At 42.0% G+C, this 26,308-nt stretch overlaps 2 protein-coding genes across 7 annotated transcripts in view; one reads left to right on the forward strand and one right to left on the reverse strand.

Moving 5' to 3' along the window:
- The window catches only part of LOC306936158 (syntaxin-binding protein 4), a gene marked incomplete at its 5' end in the record, with an annotated part of 182,299 nt that overhangs the window by 49,502 nt on the left and 106,489 nt on the right, over positions 1–26,308 (reverse strand). Inside the window, 4 exons of the mRNA XM_079519634.1 lie at positions 2,688–2,788; positions 8,743–8,817; positions 9,853–9,922; positions 25,114–25,209. Of these exons, the coding sequence (XP_079375760.1) occupies positions 2,688–2,788; positions 8,743–8,817; positions 9,853–9,922; positions 25,114–25,209 (342 nt within the window). The remainder of the gene's footprint in view (positions 1–2,687; positions 2,789–8,742; positions 8,818–9,852; positions 9,923–25,113; positions 25,210–26,308) is intronic.
- On the forward strand, positions 11,293–20,597 carry LOC306936159 (uncharacterized protein). 6 transcript variants are annotated; one of them, XM_079519639.1, is made up of 5 exons: positions 11,293–11,431; positions 12,953–13,087; positions 18,760–18,832; positions 18,872–18,972; positions 20,243–20,597. In XM_079519639.1, exons 3-5 carry the CDS (start codon positions 18,775–18,777, stop codon positions 20,381–20,383), a joined length of 300 nt encoding a protein of 99 aa, XP_079375765.1. In that variant the 5' UTR covers positions 11,293–11,431; positions 12,953–13,087; positions 18,760–18,774; the 3' UTR covers positions 20,384–20,597. The 6 variants fall into 6 exon arrangements, with proteins under 6 accessions (XP_079375765.1, XP_079375764.1, XP_079375763.1 ...); XM_079519638.1 differs by having other exon boundaries at positions 18,760–18,808; positions 18,848–18,972; XM_079519637.1 differs by having other exon boundaries at positions 18,760–18,972.

Genomic DNA, 26,308 nt, shown 5'->3' on the forward strand with positions numbered 1-26,308 from the left:
GAATTCATAGTTGAACTACTACTACTGAAATACTTGAAATAATAATATAGGCTAATAAGAGGTTCCATTAGAACCACTGTGCTACATTAAATGGAACAGAGCCTTCATTAGTCAATATGGCTGCAGCTGAAGAGCTTATTTTAACGTGATGTTGTGGTCAAGTTTTTGATTTATTCTCTTTCGGATGCAGATGATACACCCCAAAGGCGGGCTGCAGCATGATTCTGCATCAGTTGCTGCACAAACTGCATTCAACTGCTCCTGCGTCTCAGACACAGGATTCAAGAGAGGACTGAGGTCCTTAAAACTTCATGCACCCCCCATCGTAAACTTGATCTGTGAAGAATAAACCAATATGCTGAGTGACTGCCGGAGAAGCCAAAAATCCCTCTCCGAGAGGCTAGTCTTTCATCCTCAGGTTATGTAATATTTGCTTTTTTTAATGCCCTTGAAATGAAGGGTAAAAACTGGCAGCGCGGCAGTAATTCAGTCTTCAAGCTGCATGTATGCGGGCACAAAATAGATTACTCTCCAAAACGAGATGAGAAGGTCTGTAATACTACTCGCAAGACTTAATGTGATTTTCCTTGTGTTTTTAAATTGAGCCAGGCTATCTTAAATTGAGCAAAACATTAATAATGTGATTTAGATGTAGGTATTTTTATTTAAGTTGTTAATAATATCACTGAATTCCACTGTACAAGTGATTTTTCTTTTTTAATCATATCTATCTCTGATATACTGTAGTATACAAATGTAACCAGGGTGAAAGTGGCTTTAAGTTCTTGCCATACCTCAACCTTCATCTCCTCGACATTAAATTCCTTCATGCCTATACAGCATGGTGTAGAAATTACATGCACATAATAACGATGTACGCACGCACGCACGCACTCACGCACGCACGCACGCACGCACGCACGGACGCACGCACGCACGCACGCACGCACGCACGCACGCACGCACGCACGCACGCACGCACGCACGCCATTTCCTTATCCACTCTATACACGTGAGCTTGTACATCAGTCGAAGCTTCAGTACAGTGTTGCCAAGTCTGCTTATTATATTATAAGCTATACTTTGGTCTTGTTTTTTTCTGTAAAGTTGCTTTGAAATATTGGGGGTCCTTGACATGAAAATGTTTGATAACCACGCTCTAAAACAACATTCGACAATAAAGTTTGACAGTCAGTTATTATTTTTTACTTCTTTTCAGTGCTTGGTTGCTTGTCTCTCTCTCTCACAAAATCTTGCAACGCTTGGAAGACGGACATGCATCTGACGCTGTTTGTTTTGTTATGATTGATTGATTGATTGATTGAAGTATATATGGTGCACACTCGCAAAAACACTCACTCGCGTGACGTGTATCAAACTATCGCCGATTACTGTAATTTAAAACTCATCCGCGATGATAAAATGAGAGAGAGAGAGAGAGAGAGAGAGAGACCCAGCAGACATAAATCCCAGCATGCCTTGAGCCACATATACACACCAACTTTTTTTCTCCTCTATTGTGGTAATGTGAGCTGGAAAGCCAGGTTACATGTTTATGGTGATTAATGTTGTTGGTTTATGTAGGTGTGGCCTTTATTTGTCATTGTCATACTAATTTGTCATTGTCATACACGTGCGTGTCATACACGCACGCACGCACGCACGCACGCACGCACGCACGCACGCACGCACGCACGCACGCACGCACGCACGCACGCACACACGCACACACACACACACACACACACACACACACACACACACACACACACACACACACACACACACACACACACACACACACACACACACACACATCCCTCGGCAGTACATTGTACCACCCATAGTGCTCTCTCCACCCATGCTCAGAGTTAAATGTTTTGGTATACAAAACGGTTCTTTTTGCGAAATGAAATAAGTGATGAGTGGAAATGGTGAAAAGTAAGTGGTGGAACTGGAAAGTAACTATTTACTTACAGTATGTACTGTACCTAAGTATAATTTTGAGGCATATAGGTAGACCTATTTGAAAATAGCAGATCTACAAGCTCACAATGCATCATGATACAATTGTACAATTTGTTTCTCCTTGGTCTGTGTCTAGGAGGGCTGTGGTCAGTTCAGAAACCCGCCTACCAGTGACATCATCGTTAGAGTTTTCTATTAGCTTGGATTCCCAATCGATGATGTCACTGGAAGACGGTTTTTATTCATTTTTTAAGATATTTTTGGGGACTTTTTGCCTTCATTGATACACCACAGTAGTTTGACAGGAAAGAGGGAGAGAGATGGGGGGGAAGACACGCAGCAAAGGTCGCCGGGATCAGGACTCGAACCCACGACACGCTGGATTACCAGCCTAGGTGCCTGGACCGCCAGGCCGGAAGACGGGTTTCTGAACTGTCCACAGCCCTCCTCTGATACACAGACCAAGTAGACAAAAAGGGTACCATTTTATCATGAGCAGTAGTGAGGACCAATTATGGAGATGGGTTGACAATGGCTTCCATTGCAAATTAATGGTAACCTAGCTTTGTATCTTCATGGTGCTGGCTTCCAAATAAAAATGAACGGTAGCCAGTAGCTTTGTATCTTCATATCGATGGCTTCCAAATGAAAATGAATAGTAGCCTCACTAGAGCCTATAGCTCAGCCAGTGTGGACACAGCATTAGTGTTACATAGTACCTGGTTGGATGGGGGATCGCAGCTCGGAGCTGGGGGAGGTCCTCATTGATCCCGTGCTCCCATGTTGTGCACAGTACTCCATCACGTCGGCAAACTCTCTCCTGTTCAGAAACACACCAAAGAACAAGAATGAGTGATCACATGGTCTTACGTTTGGCATGCACTTTAAGGTGGTTCAACCACTTAAACCTTTAAAACCGGAAAATCATCTGTGTCATTTGAGATTTATTTGGCTATTCAAAAATAGCAGATATGCAAGCTCGTATCTCGCTCGTGCCTCGCTATGAACTTGTAGATCTGCAATAAAAAAAATCATGACAATTTTGTAAGCGAACATTTTTAACTCAAATCTTTGCTTATACCTGGCACAAAATATTTTGAGATGGCAGTCGGCAACAAAATACATCATTTTTGGAAATAACAACATACGTTTTTTTCAGAAAACTGTTCAACCTCAGGACCACCGGTGCACGAGAAGCCTGCCAGGACTTCCAAGTTCATGGATTGTACAAATATACACAGGCAACGTTGAGTCTATAACCTCGCGTCACCAGGATTTTATAAACAGCAGAGAAAACTTAAGTCTGTCACATGCCCAAGGATTCGTGATGTCACATCACTGACAAATCCTTGGTGTCTTTATAACCAGCTTCGAGCATAATAATGGCGTTCTCATTGTGTTGCAAAGCAGTGATATCTGTCCAAAGTTTATTTTTTTTAAGATCTTTTTTTGGCCTTTTTTGCCTTTATTGAGAGAGGGACAGGAGTAAAGTAGGCTGACAGGAAACGGGAGAGAGATGGGGGGGAGACACGCAGCAAAGTCCGTTGGGAGCAGGAGTGGAACGCCCGCGGCACGCTGCACCAGGACCGCTGATCCCAGGCCTCAAAGTAATTTCTGATACAGACATAGCCTTGGATCAAGACGGTCGTCAAGGCTAATACAGAAATAACCTTTTTCATCCTATCCTCATTGATATAACACCATTTAGGTCAATGGTATTATGTGGTGATAGAATAATTTAGCAGCCAGACAGCCAGACACGTGTCAGTCAATGATGCTCGTGTCAAATAGAAAGGTTGGGAACCTGTTGCTCTTGTCTTAAGAGTTGTCTCTGTACTTGGACCAAATTACTTTGACATAAATAACTGATCTACACCTTGGCCAGCGACCACATCAGCACCCTGACGTACAGTAGATCCTTCATTTTTTCTCTGAAGAGATTTGGTGTAAATACTAGCAAACCTAGCACAGAGCCCTGTGGGACTAAGCACTGTATTTAGGGGTTAAGTGGTTAAAGTAAGTTCCGGACTGCATCTTTTAACGTGATCCATATTTACAATCCATTCCCCTGCATCAGAGAAGCAAAGTTTTAAAAAAGAAGCAGAAAATCACTAATCGATGCTCCGTGGCTGGCTGGCTTTTTGTGCAGACTTCGCTCTAGAGCTTTGGGGTTCCATATAGGAAGGCAGAGATAACCAGTAAGGAAAAGGCCTGCTTTGTGACTGTCCCCGGGTGCTGACGTGGTCGCTGGCCAAGGTGACCCGGCCTTTTAAATGAGACCTCCTAAACTTTGGAACGCATGGCCCAGGGGACTCACAGCCAACACACTCAGCATCGGCTTTTTTAAAAGCCATCTCTTTACTTTCTCCTTTCTGTTCTTTTTTTTTTTTTTTTTACTGAGACAAAATGTATATCGCCACTGTCGGGTGGAAACGTTGTATGTCCAAAATGGTTACTTTTTCAAAGGAAAAGGGGAAGAATAAAAGTTCCAATTGATCCACTGTAGTTCACCAAGACTTTGTGGCTGCTGCAGGTCATTAGTACTTATATTAATGAATAAAAGGTTGCTTCAACCACTTTAAACCCCAGCATCTGTTTTGTGGGGAAAGTCTTCGCAGAAACAATTGACAAACAATACTTCTGACCAATTTCATCCAAAAAAATCATCCTGCATCATTTTCATATACAAACTGAAATTAATAATACAAAAAAGAAAAAGGAGGAAATTAATGAAGTAGAAATACAAGGGAAAAAGTAAAAGAACCATTTACATAGGGGTAGCTTACCTGTAGTAGGCCTACTTCTACATTTTACATGTATAAAATACATGTATTTCTGATTATTTCCATCTCTTTAAAATCTTCAACTGTTATTTTCCAATTATTAATAATCTAGGGAGTGGCTACATCCAACCATTTCTGTGTGATTTGTTTTAAAGCAGTGATACGTAATATTGTATACAGATATTTATCTCCCTCCCTGTGTATTTCTAATGGAATAATACCTACAGTAATACAATATTGATTGGGTGAATGGGTTTAAAGGGGCATTCCACTCATTTTCAACATTTTACTATATCATTAATGTACCTTAGAGCTGTTGTGGAAATTCCACACACATAGAGCTGTTGTGGAAATAATAAAAAGTTCCCCCATTCTGTGTTTCCTAGAACTAGAGGTCTGAAAAAAATCATTAACACATCAGTGAAACACATCTTGATGATGTCATCAAGATGTGTTTCACCATGTTAATGATTTTTTTCATAATAACAGTTCTACAGCTCTAAGGTATATTAATGACATAGTAAAATGTTGAAAATGGGTGGTTTTCCCCTTTAAGCAAAATGTGTTTGTGTTATGTCTTTTTAATATTTTCAATATTGGACATGGAAAATATGTGTATGTTTGGCTTCCAGTGCTGCACATTACTCCAACATTCAGCACTGCCCGATGGCCTGTATTTTGATAACATTTTGGGCGTTAAAAGCAAATTCTTTCCAGTACTTAGATTGTGTCTTAAAACATTACTCATAACATTGTGCATGACACTTACATTGGTATGAAACAATTGTACAGATGATATTAATCAATTAGTCAAATAACAATAGATTTGTGAGTTTTCTCATAGTAATCTAATTCTGGATAAGTAACGAGCAACTAAAGCTTTCAAATATCAAACCTTTTCGTGTAAACGATCCCGAAAAGTAATTAATTAATATTTGTCCACAAACCCCACAATGAAACTATTTTGTGCCAGGGACCCCCATAGAAATTTGTTTCATAATTATTTGAAGATGTATTTTTTAAAGTAACAGATCTACAAGCTCACAACCCACAACCACAAGGCAACAAACGCATTGTGAGCCTTAGAGTATATATTAATAGAGACTTCACCGGATTTCTCCTCCCATGTCCACTTGCATTACGTTGCTCAAAAGCACATGAGGCGATTTCACTCCTCCTTCCGGGTAGAACAGAGTGCATTCTGGGATGGATTGGGCCAAATCGTGAACGCGCTGGCCATTAACGCGTTGATCATTGCACGCGTGCATGTATGAAACAGCGTTCACGTGTCATCATGAACGTGCGCAATGATAGTCAACGGACCAGAATTGGCCCAGCGCTGCAATACCAAATTCGGCCACTATGTCCATTTCGCCTCAGGGTTTCCTCTGGGTGCCGTCTCTATTAATATATACTCTAACTTGTGAGCTTATAGATCTGCTATTTTCAGCCGTGCGTGGTCTTTTGGTCTTGTTTTCCTATAGTCCTGACCGCTTGTTTCTCTCGCAAAATGTGGCAACGCTGGATGGGAGCTGTAACTGCTGCAATATCACATAACTCACACTGCAGGGATGACTCACACTGCACTGTAACACCAGTAACTAAGTACATTTACTTGAGTATTGCAAGTAAAATATAAATATATATATATAGCCCAATTTCAAATACAGGAAAAAAAACAGATCTACAAGCTCTGCTATTTTCACTGTCTGTCTGGAAATTGAATTTGAATACTCAAGTAGTTTAAACGGACACCTTTTTGAATACCGTACTTAAGTATTTGTAAAAGCAAGTATTCCAGTACTGTGAGACGGGGCATCACCAGCCCACGGCGGAACCAACAGAAGCCACATGGCACCCCACCACCCTAATCCTCCCACATCCGAACAGCGAGACACAGGCCAAAAATCTGCCGTGCCCTTGTATGCGTATGAGGGTGGGATGTCACTTATACTTCATCATAATAAAACAGCCTAGATAAAGATCATGAACCAGTCCGAATCAATTACGCTCTTCTATAAAGTCCAAAAAGGGGGCCAATACCTTCAAAAATACCTCATTTGTTTGTTCAGAATCGCTAATTTAAGTGGTTAACCTGTCCCCATGGGGGGAAAAAAAGAAATAACTAGAAAAAGTGTTCCTTGGAGCAATGGTCTCCGCCAGGACAGGTAGGTTATTGTGGCCTCCTGGTGGCACTATAGGCCAATGTTGAAATGTTGGCCAAAAATCTGCCTGCATGCTTGTGATGCTATAATAGGCCAATGTGAAAAGGGTGGCATTTCTTCCTCGGCCGAGTGGGAATGTACATGCAAAGTTTCACTGCAATTATACACTGCATTCATGACTTGATGCATTTCGTGCAAACTTTAGATGGCAATCTTAGCCAATTAGGATGGAATATGGGAGGATAAGGGGATCGAGGCATTACTACAGTACATGGTACAACCTAAAGTCAGTAAGAAGTGATGCTGTAACACTGCATCTCGTAGAGATGTGGGTTAAACAATAACTTGTTTTTAAAAGGAAAGCATGACACAGGGCTATGTCAGTGTGGGCACTGGGCAGCCATGGAATCAGTGAAACATGTGTTTCAAAAGTGCAGTAGTATTTACAATGCAGAAAGACAATGTCTATTAATAAGGATGTCATATGTCAATCATAACAAAGGCAGTAATATGCCTTGTGCCGTCCACAGTCCACACTGCCGGAAATCAAAAAGAAGAAGAAGGATGGAATATGAAAATTCGGACAGATTTACATGTCTATAGAGATAATGTGCATGATGGACAAAATCTGGAGGAGTAATATAAAAAATACAAAAGTTGGCCTCTGGTGGTGGTTTTTACTTGGGAGTGTGTGTGCAAAGTTTCACAATTGGTGCAGTTATAGGTAAAACGCAAATTGAAAGGTTATATCGCCACCATGTGGGCTGATTTGAAAAGTAGCTTTTATTCCTCAGCATAGTTGGAATGTGCGTGCACAATTGTTTGCGTTGTTGATTTGAGGCATTTTGTACAAAACAAAGAAGAAGAAGAAGAAGAAGAAGAAGAAGAAGAAGAAGAATGGTGGTAAAATACTGCTCTTATAAACAGCTATAGCCTCCCACAGAGACAAACCATAACTAACTTATGTTTTCCCCCTCAATAACATTATTTATCAAATGTTGGCCTGAACGACGTGAAACTGTGTACACACAGTCCCTGGAGACAAGATCAGAACTTCTGCCCTAAATTTGTCACATCGGACCGTTATAGCACCACCAGAAGGCCGATTACTGCCTAACACATTTGTTGATATTAATCCTACCAGTAATCTATATTTTGTCCAAAAATCATACAAATTCAGTACACATTATCTCTATAGCCGTGTGATCGAAACCTGATGTTGTGTGTGAGTTCAGACTGCTCCAGATCGTACTAACATCATTTATCTTCAGACTAGCACTCAAGTCCAATAGGGGAACATTAGCTGAAAAATAGCCAATCTAAGCTCACAGCGTGTCTGACGCGTTGTGAGCTTACATATTTGGTGTACATGGAAAAAAGAGCAGACCAATTCTTCTCATCCCTCAACTCATGCGCTCTCACTTCATTCTTTAAGCTGTCCTTGTATGATTCCCTTCCGAGAAAGAGAGAGACAGACAGACAGACAGACAGACAGACAGACAGACAGACAGACAGACAGACAGACAGACAGACAGACAGACAGACAGACAGACAGACAGACAGACAGACAGACAGACAGACAGAAAGGGAGGGAGGGAGGGCAATTCTAAGGTCACTCAGGGCAGAGTTGTCACTTGTCACTTGCGTCCTTGAAGCTGACACTGTCGTCAATGTTTGACACATTACCCTGGTGCACACACAACCAGGGTTTTACAAACATGTACGCACGCATGCATCTATCTCTCTCTCTCTCTCACTCTCTCTCTCTCTCTCTCTCTCTTGTATGGATGTAGGTAACATGGATGGAGTGAATGAATGTGACGTACTTGGCTTCTTCATCTCTCGCAATCAGAAGGCGCATGTGATTGGTCGCAGAGGCACCTCTCAAGATGTCCACAGCTCTGTAACACGGACGCACGCACGCACGCAGACACACACAGACACGCAGACACACACGCAGACACACACGCACACACACACACACACACACACACACACACACACACACACACACACACACACACACACACACACACACACACACACACACACACACACACACACACACACACACACATTTTTGGAACAGTTAACTTCATACTTGTGCGCTCTGTCTCACTGGCTGTGGACAGTTCAAAAACCTGCCTACCAATGACATCATCGATGAGGATTCCAAGCTAATAGAAACTGCAGCCTTTCTCTTCCAGGAAAGTTATCAATGCTGAAATAGGCTCTTTGCACAGCAGCCATATTGGAAAGAAATTGAGCCCTTTCCTTCCTTGTGTGTTACCAATAGGGTGACCAGATCCAAACTGTTCATTTGAGGGACAGCAGTATCGCTTTGATGTCATAATCGACCATAGGCATAATATTGCTTATCATTTTGCTATTAAGCCCGTCTGGCGTCTCACATTTTGTTTTAAAATAGGGGTCATATGTGGTATGGCTGACTTGGTGCTGTAGCCTAGGGGATATTTCTCATGTTATTTTAACATGCTTCAAAACACATCTTGCACGAATTGAGAGCTTTACAGAATGCCAACTATTAGGGGACTAACTATTAGGGCATTTGAACACTGCTGCCTGCCAGTCACAATGTGGGACAGGGTTTCAATTTGTGGGACGCCTGTAAAGTCTTGGAAATGAGGGACTGTCCCACGGAAAGGGGACATCTGGTCATAATGATAGTAAGGCTCTGTTTCCACTCTGGCTAGAGTCAGGGTGCTGATAGTTGTCTCATTAGAAACACCTTGCTACACCAGTGGGTCTCAACGTGGCGAAATGTACTGTTAGAGTTATGGGGGTCCTTGAAATTAAAATGTTCTACCAGAATGGAACAGAGCCTCAATTAGAATCATTTGTAACAAGATGCCCAGTTTCATTCCAATATGGATGCTGTCCATAGAGCCCATTATATGAAGATATTAAGGGCCTACCTTTGGTTGGTCACTCCACTGAGGCTGTCTCCATTCACCTCCATGATCTGGTCACCTGGCTTGAGCTCTCCTGTTGGAGGTCAAAGGTCAGACGATCAGAGGTGCCATGTAATAAAGTGCATTTACTCAGATCATCCCACAGCCTGCGGGAATATTCAGTCGCCAGGGGCAACTCAGATCATCCCACGGCCTGGGGGAATATTATGTCGCCAGGGGCAACTCAGAACATCCCACGGCCTGGGGGAATATTCACTCGCCAGGGGCAACTCAGGTCATCCCACGGCCTGGGGGAATATTCAGTCGCCAGGGGCAGCATAGCATTTGTCACTCACTCTGCACCTGTGGGCCGGGAGCCCACTGGTGGGCCGAGAGGGTATCGCAAGAGGGCCCCCAAATAATTAGCAAAAAAGACAATGATTTAATGTTCTAGTGATCCAAGACGAAACACAATCGATAGATTAATCGTTAAAATAAAAATGCTCCAGGGGAACGGTGGCGCAGTCGGTAGCTCACAGACAGACAGACAGACAGACAGACAGACAGACAGACAGACAGACAGACAGACAGACAGACAGACATAGCGCTTAAAGGTATCTTCAGTGATTTCACTTAATTCAAATATCACTTTTCTTTTTTTGTGATAATCCTCCCTACTATAGATGTGCTGACCATATAAGGAGTTCCTCCCTGTCCCCAGTTCACCCCGGGGGGGCCCATCCTTCATCCAATCAGGATAGAGAGGTGCGTTCCTCAAATAATGATCGAGCGGAGGCGGGCCTTGGTGTGCGGGCTCCTGTAGAGCGCATGCATGTGCACATCTTGTTACCGGGGCGGCCCAGGATTTTTTCCAAATCAACAAAATCACTGAATGCTCCCTTAAGGTCTCAGAGGAAAAAATTATTGAATGTGAGTTTTGTCTCTCTCTCTCTCTCTCTCTCGCGGGCACACACACAGGAATACACAGGGCGAAATGTTTGTGATCATAGCCTAGTAGCCTACGCTACTGCACTATAGCGAGACAGGGCGCTAAATCGTGATTTTCATTAAATAATTATCTTTTCTGCGCATGCACGCACGCACGCACACACAGGGTTGATTCCGATTTTTTTTCCCGGTTTTATTAACATTATTCAAGTGACTATTTAACAGCAATATTAGGCTAGCTAACAATATGTATGACACCAGGAGGAATATATAGGTTATATATTATCATCTATCTATACAGTCGACAGACAGACATACAGACAGTTCTCCTTTTGTGTAATTAAAATAATAATATTTTTTGTAATCCCAGAGAATAATACATTTTGACCAGTAGCCTATGACACATAACATGAACATAACAGATGTAGTTCAATATAAAATATAATAAAAAACCTTCCCATCCAAATAATGCCAGACAGGTGATCAACTCCTCCACTCATTTATGCTGATCATGAACAGCTGTGGGACCACCAGCAGCTAGTCTTAAAACCTCTGCTGAGGGCCAGCCAGTAATTTCTTGATCAGCAACTGCAAGCAATGTGGGAAGCATTTTAAATGTTTCTTGTTGCACTGGTGTCTCTTTTGTTTGCCCAAGGTAAAAGCTTTTTCTTGGTTTCTTATGTAAATGTATTAAATTGTAGGTCTGTTGCAGATTCCTAGGAAAACAAACAAATTTCAACTCTGAAATAATTCTGTCCTGATTGTTTGGGGGAGCATTCATTAATTATATGATGTCACCTGCATATACAGCTCCAGGTAATGTTGAAGCTTTTCCAGTCTGTTGTCTATAATGACTTAATTGGGATGAGTTTATGATAAATTGGGCATCTTCCTTGCTTTCCTCACAGGTCTTGCCAAAATTGTCAATTATACGAATTAAGGCTCTGTTCCATACTTCCATTCTGTTAAAGATGGAGTGCCACGATTTCTTTCCACCCTAAAACATGATCATCAGGTATTATTACAATATAAGGGGGAAGAACTTTTTTCAAAAAGTGTACAGTATTTGTTAAAATCATGCTTTTATGTGGACACGCCCACCAGTTCATTAAGTATGCCTGGTTTGCCTGGTGGGTGGTGATCCACCTGAACTGAAGCCGCAGCTTCACAGCTGTAGTTGTATGTTAAAGGGGGAGGGGTTAGGGGAGGGGCTGATAGTGTGGTGTCACTATATTACTGTTTATTTCATTGGCCCGTTTGACTGTCAAGGGTTCAGTTTCCAGGAAGAAACCCTAAATACAAAGTTAATACACCATTGCACATAAAAACAACTCCAGGGTGTCTAATGAAGTACTGTCACCTCATAGACACATGAAAACCAGGTACTGTACTTATGTTTCCTTAGCGGGGTTCCTAATGGCCCCTTATAGGTGTATGGCCCCTTCAGTGTACAAATGGACCCATAAAGGTAATTTTTGGTTCCATTTGTACACTCCATGGGGCTCCTTAAAATTTAGACTGGTTGAGAACCACTGCTATGAATGGAGCCCTAAAGCCGCACTATGTAACTTTCATCTTCTACCCCAGATTTGAACCCAGTTTCCTGTGCAAGTGCTACAATTTTATAAAAGCCTGCCTGTTTGCAAATGTAATCTTGACCATCAGGCCAAAATCTGTCAGATCCTATACACAGTGTCTCCTGTATCTACGTATCCTGGTGACGCATAGCCTGTGTGATTTCTGGTCTAGAGCAGGGGTTCAAAACGTTTTAGGCTGGGGACCCCCGGAAATGCTTTGGCCATGTCTCGCCAACGAAAATAGGCTAGATGACTCATGACCTTTTTGACGCGATCTTACAAAATGCAATCACCCTAATTGTATGAGTTATATTGTATTGCATACTCTACCAATGACGTATACAGATTGGAAGTTATAGTATTAACATACTCTTTTGGGCAAACTTACATTTTATTCACACAAAACTTACATGGTGCTGCTTTCCATTTGCTTTCCAATGTGGCTGGAGCCTATACAATGGCACTTAAATGTGCATTGAAGCTAATCATCCCCATTACTCTAGTTTGATTGCAGTCTTGGTTCTCCAGTATACAAGCTTTGGGTCAGCGCTTTCCACAAAACATTGGACTTAATTTGACTCCATGTCTTATGTCTACAGGATTAAGCATAGCATATGCACAAATGCTACCACAAATGCGACCACCACCACCACCAGAAATGCCACGACAACGACCACCACCACCACCAGACGGATCACCACCTCCTATATCTGAACGACCACATCAAACACAAGGTAGAGGCGATTGGTTTTGATAGTACATATAGGCTGGATGAAATCACACCTTGAGGGAAGAGAACAAATGGTTGACATGAACGGAACCATGTCCTCCCAGTGAACTGTGTATCCCCAAGGAAGCATACTACTATACATTAACGACATGAGTAGCCGCTACCGCCTGTAATTGCAAATTGTTCCTCTTTGCAAAACAAGCGTAAATCAATCAAAAGACATGATTCTTGGGTACAAATTCCTCTTTATTAACAAAAGGGCTCTCCGGACATTAGCAGGAGCCCTTATTCAGCCACTCACTTTTAGAACAAATCTGGGTAAATTCACCTTAGTCCACTTGCAAGAATGTGAACCCCAGCATTTTGAGCACACTAAAGTTTTATGCTAGAAATGTCGTATGCATTTAGAAACTGATGGATGCTAACTTGCATATGTTGGCCAATTTTCATAATTGGCATAGGCCTACAGTATGTGATATCCATTAACATGTATATGGCAAAATCTTCATCATGCTTTAGGTGGTGCTCTATGGGCTGGCAAGTAGACTATACTTCCACATCACTGCCACTCGGGTGTAATGCCCCCTTCCCTTAAAACAAGCAAATCACTGGCTTACTTTAAAACGGGCCTGAAAATTCAGACACCTGTCGAAAGGAGAGAAGGTGATTGCCCCACCTCTTTATCCCCCTCCGCTTTATTTCTACTCCAAACCTGTACATTTGAGATGTCTCAATTATCGTCGTTGTTTTAATGGTGAATGACTGCATGGGACCCGACTGGAAACAAGGTATTTTCAAATGCTTGACTGTACCCTGTTCGGTTTGCATATTTTAATGTCTAATACAATAATCAATCAGGAGCAGTACTACCACCACCAGGAGCAGTACTACCACCACCAGGAGCAGGACCACCACCACCACCAGGAAATGTAGCACCAGGATATTAAAGTTAATTAAACTCCTCATTGGGTCCCCCTTCTTGTGACTAAACTTAAGACAATTTACCAAATGTCAAGCTGTAACATTTGAATACTGTATTTGAGGTTAAGTAAAGGATGGGAATCCATTTTTAGTATGGGGGTAAGACTTGCTATGCATCCTATGTTTATAAGTCATTATGAACACACTGATATTATAATCTTCTGTATAAGTGATGATAAACTATTTATACAAAAACGCATACAATACACAGACTAATAAAAATGGGAGAGAACAACTGATAATTACTCATGGTTACACATTTTATTTGTTTTTAGCCACCAGCTCTTAAGGTTGACTTTGGAGGTCTCGCTTCTTTAGGGTTAAAATGTCCACGCAGTTAACCAGAACAGTTAGACCCTCAACACTTACATTTGTTAAGAACATAGGGTTCTGCAGGTGAGATTTGGAAAAGTTTATAAAGTCAATCTCGACTCATTTGACAGCAAAAAAGAAAAATATTGCTGCAAAGCAGTGATAAGGCTTCATTTTCAAAAAATTGCTCTAGTGCCAATTGGAGTAAGACTGGTTTCAGTGCTATTTGGCATGATCCTCTACCATACTGTAAAGTTTCACAAACCTGTGACGCTGCATGTTTATGTATTGGGGGCAGAAGAATTTTCATCGGCTCATAAAACTTTCATTTTTTCCATTTCATTTTTTTTTACTAGGTCGGAGGTCAAAAGTGTGTGTGTGGGACTGGGCTATATAGTGTCAGCTCATTGTTTTATATTTGGCCTGGGCCGTGGTCAGAGGCTTGAGGATTATGGGGTTGTCCAAGTGTAACGCAAAGCAGCTTGCAACATACTGTTCAATCTCCTCCATTATAGGCAGTCAGTCTATTTGGAGGAGAAGGTGCTTTTTATACCCATGATTTACTTTCGGTGTTTAACTTCTTCACAGTCAACATTGGTCACTTCAGTCTGTTGTATTACCATGTGTTGCCTATATTATGTACATTTAGGGCTTGTTTGGACTCAAGCACTGAGACACATGAGGTGTGTGTGTGTGGCATCTCAGAAGCAGGACAGGTTACATGCGAAAAAGAAGGCACTGGAGCAACTCAGACAATTTAGGCCCTTTTTAATAACTGGGTGCTAATAAATACATTTGATACTAGAAAACGTATACAGGTAAATATAATTTATATCGACTATATAATGTACCACGTCTCTGCATGTGTGTACGGTTGTAATGCACGTAACTCGAGAACCGTTTGACCCACCGACTTCACATTCGACACACGCGTTCCACACCCCCACAGGGAGTGCAGTGCCAGGTATCTAGTCGGTCGGACCAACGGTTCTCCAGAACCACCACAAAAGGCTCTGGTCAGGCTCTGCCAGTGGGCCTAAGGAGGCCAACTCCTTTCACCTGGGCCAGGCTCTGCCAGTGGGCCTAATGAGGCCAACTCCTTTCACCTGTGCAATTTCCAGCCTCTGCCTGCCCTCAGCCAATTGAGGCTCAACCAATCAGGCTCTGCTAGTGGGCCGAATTGCTTGCCAAGTACACTTTTCAGTTTGCAGATCTCCATGTGGGACATCATTAGGTTCCCAAAACTAAGTGCAGAGCTGAGTGGGAAAAAGATTCGGTGGATTTTTATGAAACACAAGCTTTGCAGTTTGAAAGTGGATATTCAAGCTTTCCCTACAGCTGCAATGTTGGTGAGTTTAATGTCATTTAATACAAGCAGATCGCAGATGCAAATTGGATGAATGGGGAGTCAATGGATGGCAAGTCACTTCATATCATTATAATAAATCTAGAGTTGCAAATTGCAAAGGACTGTGCTGTCATGTGCCAGTTAGCCCTGACAGGGACACAGTTCCTTGTTCATCAAGCAACTCTAGAGCAGTGGTTCCCAAACTTTTTCATGTCAAGGACCCCCAAATTGACACTAATGAGCTTGCGGACCCCCATTTGAAAACATAATGCCATGGACCCCCATAAGAGAAGATTTGTAAGGCTCTAGCAATGATTCTCAACCCGTTTAATTTCAAGGACCCCCAGTTTGTCATGCATTAGTCTACGGACCCCCATTTAATGGCATTTCTACCTCTGGGACCCCCAATTCATATCGTAAAATCAATGTTAATTATGAGTATACAAATGGAACCAAATGGACCTGCACTCTCAGAGTTACAGACCCATAAGGGTCCATTTGGTTCCATACTATCATTTAGCTGGAGACCCCCTGGAACTCACTCAAGGACCCCTGGGGGTCCCCGGACCCCATTTTGGGAACCACTGTTTAAACCAGAAGAGTGGGTACTGAGAAGCCTGTGTAAAATTTGTAAAATGGTCTGAAATAGGGTCAAGTTTATGATTTGAACATTTGACATTTAAGGCTTAATATTTTGTATGCTGTTTGTTAAACCTATACAACCAAGTCCTTATAGCATGAACTATACATTGGAAGGGGTAGAGCAAAGTTTTAGGTCAGTGCAGACTGCAGATTCATTCAAGTCATGTATACTTTCCAAATCATACCTTTACTAACATACCCAACACTGATACACCGTGATATTTTTAAACCATTAAGATCAACTAAATCATATTATAATGCAAGTAGATGTAATGACTAATATTTATTCATAATAAAAATAATGCATACTATATAGCACTTTTACACTCTCAAACAGCTCATATAGGCCTACATGTCAATACAGGTCAGGTAGTATTTCATATTATATAATATTATATTACTATTACAACTAGAAATATTGTTCCTGAAGAAACAATGTGGGGTCGCTGGAAGCCAAAAGATTGTAATGTGTTGTTTAATTTAATGTAATTGATTAACGTAATTTAGACCTGAAATTGGGGGGGTTTGACCGGAAATGACCCACTCTTCGCCACGCGCCCGGGAGTTGTCCCTTATTTGAAAATCTAATAGTTGGCAACTCTAACACACACACACACACACGCACACGCACACGCACAGCGCACAAGGTCCAAAAGTTTGCGCTGCAGGGTTGATTCCAATGCGGTTTTATTAACATTATTCAAGTGACTATTTAACAGCAATATTAGGCCAGCTATATTAGGCTAGCTAACAATATGTATGACACCAGGAGGAATATATAGGTTATATATTATCATCTATCGATACAGTCGACAGACAGACAGACAGACAGACATACAGTTCTCATTTTGTGTAATTAAAATAATATGTTTTGTAATCCCAGAGAATAATACATTTTGACCAGTAGCCTATGACACATAACATGAACATAACAGATGTAGTTCAATATAAAATATAATAAAAAACCTTCCCATCCAAATAATGCCAGACAGGTGATCAACTCCTCCACTCATTTATGCTGATCATGAACAGCTGTGGGACCACCAGCAGCTAGTCTTAAAACCTCTGCTGAGGGCTAGCCAGTCACTTCTTGATCAGCACTTCTAACTACAAGCAATATGGGAAGCATGTGTCTTGTTGCACTGGTGGCTCTTTTGTTTGCCCAAGGTAAAGCTTTTTGCTTGGTTTCCTATGTATCAAAGTGTAGGTCTGTTGCAGATGCCTAGGAAAACAAACAAATGTCAACTCTGAAATTTTGTCCTGATAGTTTGGGGGGAGCATTCATTAATTCTATGATGTCACCTGCATATACAGCTCCAGGGAATAATATTGAAGCTTTTCCAGTCTGTTGTCTATGATGAGTTTATGATGTCAATTTGAGTGTTTCTGTATTATAATGGGCTCTATGCACAGCAGCCATATTGGGAAGAAATTGGGCATCAACGCTTTCCTCACAGGTCTTGCCAGAATTGCCAATTATACGAATTAAGGCTCTGTTCCGTTATGTTAAGAGACGGGGTGCTGATATTGTGCACGTTTGCTCACTCCAGTCCAGGTACCCTTATGTTTTCTTAGGGGGGTTCCTAATGGCCCCTTATATGTGTACACTTCAGTGTACAAATGGACCCATAAAGGTAATTTTTGGTTCCATTTGTACACTCCATGGGGCTCCTTGAAATTAAAATGGTTGAGAACCACTGCCTTAAATGGAATGGAGCCCTAAAGCTGCACCATCATCTTCTACCCCAGATTTGAACCCATTTTCCTGTGCAAGTGCTACAATTTTATAAAAGCCTGCCTGTTTGCAAATGTAATCTTGACCATAAGGTCAAAGTCTGTCAGATCCTATGTCTACGCAGTGTCTCCTGTATCTACGTATCCTGGTGACTCATAGCCTGTGTGATTTCTGGTCTAGAGCAGGGGTTCGAAACGTTTTAGGCTGGGGACCCCCGGAAATGCTCTGGCCATGTCTCGCCAACGAAAATAGGCTAGGTGATGCATGACCTTTGACGTGATCTACCAATATACAATCACCCCAATTGTATTACATACTCTACCATACAGATTGGATAAGTTATAGTATTAGCATACTCTACGATACAGATTGGGCAAACTTACACTTTATTCAGACAATAATTACATGGTATAATTGGTAAGACCTGTTGAGGAAGATCAGGCCCATTTTCTTTCCACTGTGGCTGCATGGAGCCTATACATGGCACTTAAATGTGCATTGAAGCTAATCATCCCCACTGCTCCAGTTTGATTGCAGTCTTGGTTCTCCAGTATACAAGCTTTGGGTCAGAGCTATCCACAAAACATTGGACTTAATTTGACTATTCCCCTGTGAAGAAATTGGCTGTATTAAAACTCAGAATGTCTTATGTCTACAGGATTAAGCATGGCATATGCAGCACCACCATTCCTACCACCATGCATACTACCACCACCACCACCATGCATACTACCACCACCACCACCACCACCACCATGCATACTACCACCACCACCACCATGCATACTACCACCACCACCACCACCATGCATACCACCACCACCACCACCACCTAGGATCCCCGGATCCAGTCCCTGTAGCTGTGAACAAGGTAGACTCTGGAGGCCATTGGTTTTGATAGTACATATAGGCTGGATGAAATTATACATTGAGGGAAGAGAACAAATGGGTGACATGAACGGAACCATGTCCTCCCAGTGAACTGTGGGGTTCCCCAAGGAAGCATATATTAACGACATGAGTACCGCCTGTAATTTCAAATTGTCCCCGTTTGCAAAACAAGAGTAAATCAAAAGACACGATTCTTGGGTACAAATTCCTCTTTTGTTAACAAAAGGGCTCTCGGGACATTAGCTGGAGCCCTTATTCAGCCACTCACTTTTAGAACAAATATGGGTAAATTCACCTTAGTCCACTTGCAAGAATGTGAACCCCAGCATTTTGAGCACACTAATGTTTTATGCTAGACATGTCTTATGGGTCCTCAGCATTTAGAAACTGATGGATGCTAACTTGCATATGTTGGCCAATTTTCATAATTGGCATAGGCCTATATGTGATATCCATTAACAACATATATGGCAAAATTTTCATCATGCTTTAGGTACGGTAGCATGTGACATGTCAAACTAGGGATTTTTCATGATTCTGAATCAATTCAAAGCATTAGTTTTGCATAAATGTGATGGTCAGCACATTTGGGCAAGTGGTTATTCCTGTTTTTTGTGCAAAACTAATTTGCTTGGAATGGATTCAGAATCATGAAAATCCCAAGTTTGACACGTCACAATTGTCACATGCTACTTGAAGCATGATGACATTTTGAATGTTTTGCCTTATATAGATTGATAATGGTATGGTCACATATTATTGTACATTTATAAATTGCCCAACATATGCAAGTTGGTGTCCGGCAGTTTCTAAATGCTGGGGACCCATACTCAACATTTCTAGCATAAAACTTTAGGGTACTCTCACACAATGGGGCTCTATGGGCTGACAAGTAGACTACTTCCACATCACTGCCACTCAGGTGTAATGACCCCTTCCCTTAAAACAAGCAAATCACTGGCTTACTTTAAAACGTGCCAAATCACTGGCTTACTTTAAAACGTGCCTGAAAATTCACCTGTCGCTGTCAGCAGGTCAAAAGGAGAGAAGGTGATTGCCCCCCCTCTTTATCCCCCCCCCCCCCCGGTACATTTGAGATCTCAATTATCGTCGTTGTTTTAATGGTGAATGAATGCATAGGACCCGAATGGAAACGAGGTCTTTCGGGGGTATCCTTTTGGACCAAATGCTTGACTGTACCCTGTGCTGTTTGCATATTTGAATGTCTAATAAAATAATCACTCAATCAGGACCACCAGGAGCAGTACCACCACCACCAGAAGCAGTACTACCACCACCACCAGGAGGAGCAGGACCACCAGCACCACCAACCAGCACCACCAACCAACCAGGAGTTTTTTAAACTCATCATTGGGTCCCCCTTCTTGTGACAACTTGAGACAATTTACCAAATGTCAAGCTCTAACATACTGTATTTGTTACTGTTATCATACTGTTAACACTTGCTATGCATCCCATGTTTATAACTCATTATGAACACACTTCTATGATATTATAATCTTCTCATAACAATGTATAAGTGATGATAAACTATTCATGCATACAATACATGGACAAATAAAAATGGGACGGAACAACTGATAATTACTCATGGTTACACATTTTATTTGTTTTTAGCCACCTCTTAGGTGGGTTAGTTACTTTGAAGGTCAAATAGTTGGTCTCTTCTGTAGGGTTAAAATGTTCACGCAGTTAACCAGAGCAGTTAGACCCTCAACACTTAAATTTGTTATAAACAGCACTTGAAACAACATAGGGTTGTGCAGGTGAGATTTGGAAAACTCAGTGGGGTTTATAATAGGGATGTACCGATGAGAACATTTGGCCGATATCCAATATAATTACCGATGTCGATATGATCTTATTCTGTATTAATTAAAATAAGTATTTTGGCCATTCTGAAAAAAGGCTGAATTTGAAAAAAGCAATGCCTCTTTATTCCAAAACTAGGGATGCACTGTTATTGAAATGTTGGCTCATATCCCAACAAACAGCTTGAATGTAGTTTCTTTTGAAAGCTTCCCCAGAAAACACAGATCATTTGCAGCCTTCATCACAAAAGGCTTTTTCAGGCTTTATTTAATTTTTCAACATAATTGTAATAAAATTAAATATCTGCTAAATCCGATATTATTTTACTGATTAATTGGTTTAAGGCCAATATTGGCCGATACCGATGTGTTTGCCGATTAATCTCCCATCACTAGTTTATAAGGTTAATCTCGACTAATTTGACAGCAAAAACAAAAATATTGCTGCAAAGCAGTGATAAGGCTTAATTTAAAAAAAATTGCTATAGTGCCCCCCTTTGGCCAATTGAAGTAAGACTGTTTTCAGTGCTATTTGGCATGACCCTCTAGCATACTGTAAAGTTTCACAACATTTCACAAAATGTATTGGGGGCAGAAGAATTTCATAAAACGGCAATTTTCATCGGCTCATAAAACTTTAACTTTTTCCACTTTCACTACTTCTTTCCATATAGGTCCAAAGTTCACATGTAGAAACATGTGCATTTTGATCAAAGATCCCGGGAGGAGGTAGCTTTACTAGCTTTTAACTGTTTTTCATATAATTCAAATGGAGGGTGATCTAAAGGTCAGAGGTCAAAAGTCAGAACACGAAAGTTGTTTGGCATGAGGAGACATTTGTGTTTATCGAAGTTTTATTGGCGATGGACAAACGGTTCATGAACATGCCTGTTCAAAGTTTGCATTTTCAATTAAGTGCTATAGCGCCACCCTTTGACCAATGGTCGTGGGCTTCACGCCCTCACCGTTTGGTATAGCCCTCTACCATATTGCCATGTTTCGCAAAAACTGTCTGCACGGTTATTATTAAAAATATGACATATGACATACTCAAAAGTAAAAGCACCTTTGTTACTGTCAGCCACTGCTGGCTGATCACTGACCCTGGGAGAGTGCTGCTTGCAGCGTTGTGGAGAAGCCATCAACCATTCCACTTCACACTCAACACCACACGACCTTGAGTCCTCAGCAGTGCACCTGCCAAGCTGCTGCTGTCTGCCAAGCTCTCTGACTGAACGACACAACATACATCTGTACACCAGTAGTTCCAAAACTGGGGAGTCTCCAGACTCCCCAAGGGGGTCCCCAAATTATTTGCTTAATGTGCAACATTGTTTTCTCACTAAACAAACCAACATACAGTATAAGTGTAACCTTTTTAATACCAAATTGGCGAAATTATCAATCATTACGTAAGAAAGAGGAACATAAACATATGAAAATAGCCAAGGTCCGCCGGCCGGACCTCCCTTAATAACCCAAGAACACTAAACCCGGGTGATTTCATCCATACAATTATCTTTATGTGATTTTCATAATGTTGCTGATGTCTGAGGTGGGTGGGTCTTTCACCTTTTCACCTTCATGATGCTCATTGACATCATAGAAGGTAGGTTTACATCCCTGTTTATTTCTACATGCAGACAGGTACTGGTTTTAGTGAAATCGGGACCAGTGCAATAATCCCATACACCCTGACCTGCACATTGGGCCTTTTTCCTTCGTTTTTTCTTCACTGGACCATTCCCAGGAATGGGTGGACCAAAGGAGAAGTTCCCAAAATATGTTTAGAAAATAATAGCCTCATTTTTCACAGTTTTCTTTTTTGTCTCCACCAGGCCGAAGGCATGGGGAGAGAGTATGTTTTGCACTCCGTCCGTCCGTCCGTGTGTCCGTGTGTCCGTCCGTCCGTGTGTCCGTGTGTCCGTGTGTCCGTCCGTCTGTGAACAGCTAATCTCCGGCACCGTTAACCTGGTCGATGTCAAATTTTGCACACACACTCCCTGGATGCCAACGATGAACCTCTGCCCCAGAATTTCCAGAACGGCCTGTTATAGCGCCACCAGGAGGCCGCTTTGTGCAAAACAAGTTTTTGGACGGTACACCTACAGATTTTGTCCAAACATCACGCAAATTGGTACACAGTCTCTCTAGAGCCATTCAACGAAACGGGTCTTTCAGATTTCTCAGACTCCATCCAGATTGGCTAAGATTGGCTTTCAAAGTTTGCAGGAGTGCTCAGTTTTAAACAAAATGCTGCAAATCATGGACACATCGTGTGATTTCCGTGAAATTGTGCACGCACATTCCCACTAGGTCGAGGAAGAAATGCCACGTGAACATTTTCAACTCAGCCTCATGGTGGCGCTATAACTCGCCGAAAAGTGTTTTACCTCTAACTGCACGGATCTGTGGATAACTTTGTATGCCAACTCCCTAGAGGCCAAGGAAAAACCTTTGCCTGGAATTTTTCACATCTGCTCTTTATAGCGCCACCAGGAGGCCGACATATGTAAAACACATTTTCTAATATTACACCTTCAGATTTTATCCAAATTTCACGCAAATCGGTACACATGCTCTCCATAGTCATGTGATCAAGACGCGTTTGTTTGATTTCTCATAATCCACCTTCATTGACTACGATTGGCTTCTAAACCTTTCAGGAGTAGCCCGCTTTGTACCCGTTTTGTACAAATTGCCACAATTACTCGGTTTTCGCGAAACTTGTCAATATGGTAGAGGGCTATGCCAAGCGGTGAAGACGCGAAGCCCACAACCATTGACCAAAGGGTGGCGCTATAGCACTCGATTGAAAATGCAAACTTTGAACAGGCATAGCTCATGAACCGTTTCACTGCCGGCAATGAAACGGGATCTTTGATCAAAATGCACGAAACTTGCTACATGTGAACTTTGGACCAATATCTAAAAAATCACACCTGTGTGAAGTGAGTGGTGCAACTCCGTGTGGGGGTCCCCGGGGGGTCCCCGGAAGTTCCAGACCCACAGGACCACAGAGTTACCGTGTGGGGGTCCCTCTACTGTACCCTCTACTGTACTGTACTGTACTGGCACACCTGAAATCATCATACAGTTAATATGTGCGTGTGTGTTTGTGTGTGTATTAGGTTGCGCACAGGTGGTGAAAAACGAAAAAAATGCTATTTTCGTGCTCAGACCCAGGCACCCACCCAGCCAGCTGCACACATAGCTCCGTAAGGGAGTGGTTGCGCCATAGTGTCTCGTGGAGTCGTGGTGCAACCACTCCTATAGACAGCTATGTATGTGGCTGTGTCGCTGTGTCCCTGTGTCCGAGCATGAAAATAGCGTTTGTTCACCACCAAGTGTCACTGTTGCACAGCCTAACACACAGACACACACAGGCCAGGGAGGTGGGCTTGTACAGTACAGTACAGTACAGTACAGTACAGTGCAGTGCAGTGCAGTACAGTACAGTACAGTACAGTACAGTACAGTACAGTACAGTACAGTACAGTACAGTACAGTACAGTACAGTACAGTACAGTACAGTGCAGTACAGTACAGTACAGTACAGTACAGTACCACTCACTTCAGACGGGTTTGATTTTTAAGTTTAAAAATCACACCCGTGTGAAGTGAGTGGTGCAACTCCATGTGGGGGTCCCTGGGGGGACCCTGGGGGGACTGCGTCTCTACCGCGTCCGAAACGGTAGAGTGTTTCCGTGTGGGGGTCCCCGGGGAGTCCACCCGGGGAGTTTTATGAAAATTCTTCTTCTGCCCCTACATGCAGAGTCACATGTTTATGAAGCTTTACAGTAGAGGATCATGCCAAACTGAAACCAGTCTTAGTCTAATTGGCCAAAGGGGTGAACATTTGTACAAAAAATATAGCTGCAATATATTATATATATATTTTTTCCATGTTGAAATATTATAGAAGAGTACCTCAAATTGCCATGTATTGCTGTACTTAAATATATTTTGATGATAATTTAATTTAATTTCATGGAATATAGTCAAGGATGATGTATTTGGCCGCGGACCCCCATCTGAAGAATATGTCTTGCCAGGGAGCCCCAGAAGGAAAGATTTTAGTTACAAATGCACAAAGTGACGGACTATGAGCTTGTATATCTGCTATTTTTGAATAGCCAAAGTGTAAAATATAGTTAAAGTGGTTAACCTCACTTGAAACAATGTACTAGTGCCATGTACACAAGGCAAACTTTTGTTCCCCGTCAGAGTTGAATTGACAGTCCATAACTTGCGATGTATGCTGTGGGTGTAAACTAAGCAGCTCTTACCATCAGCACTAGCAAGGCCACCGGGTAAAATCCGCTTGATGTATATCCCAAACTCCTCTCCTGTCGTCTCCCGAAGTCCACCAATCACCTTGATGCCTGTTGGGGACACAGAGAGCAATCACTTCAGGTTCACTGTCACTTGACGTTAACTAGCCCTGGCATACCAACGTTGGGCAAACATTTACCTACACATTTACACAGCCTCTGTCTGTCTGTCTGAGTCATATTTCAGTCATCTGAAATGTTTTACTCTTAGTCTAGTTTTAGTTGACGGAATATTATGAGATTTCAGTCCACTAAATCTACAGTTGATTTAGTCAAATCAAATTCATGTTATGTACTGTATTTAAGTATTTTAGTTGAATAAAATGTATTTTGTCGGGACGTGATGGCATAATTAGCTTGTATTTACTTCTACTGGATCTCTTCTCCACTAGTCACACCCTAGTTTTTATTAGTTGACAAAATTGTCAACATAGTCAGTTTTAGTCATCATAGCTTAGTTTTCATTTAGTTTTCATTTAGTTGATGAACATTTCTCGTCGGCAAAATGAACACGGCCTCTTAGTCAGGGACATGCATAGAAAGTTAGATGGGCAGAGGCTGAAATTCCGGCACATTTGGCACAACATAGCAAAAATAGCGGAGGTACAAGCTCCCCAGCGCGTGGCACTGTGATGCAACGTGTTGAGAGCTATTTTCGGGGCGCGACCCTGCACTTTTTAGCTGTACTGAAGATGTGGCGTACGACACGGATTTCTACACAGACGACAAATTCTTTCAGGGTAAAATGCTCCGTTCACGTTCAGGAGTGTTCGGAAAAAGGCAATTCTCCTGAAAGATGCCTTTCGGTATATGGCATGGAAAGGAAAGGGATGCATTTGCATTTTTGTTTTACCATAGTAAATACTGCATTCATGTGTGCACGTTCTTAGTTATTGGAAGCCACTAATAGCTGATAAAGTTATTAGTGGCTTATGTTACAGCCCTTCAAACCATCCTGGCGCTCTCATCCCTCATCGCTCCCCTGTCAAAACAACACACGGCGCTTTTCCAAAAGGACGTGATCTGTGTCGAGGTTTAATTGGCTTGTTTGTGCACCGCGTAGAGCTTTTACCGCACTGCTCAACTTGACATTGCTTAGCCAAGCAATTATTTCAAAACTACGGCGCTTTGTTTGTAGGGGATTTTTTCC

Source organism: Electrona antarctica, assembly GCF_951216825.1.
Source record: "Electrona antarctica genome assembly, chromosome: 14".
NCBI classification, from domain to species: Eukaryota; Metazoa; Chordata; class Actinopteri; order Myctophiformes; family Myctophidae; genus Electrona; species Electrona antarctica.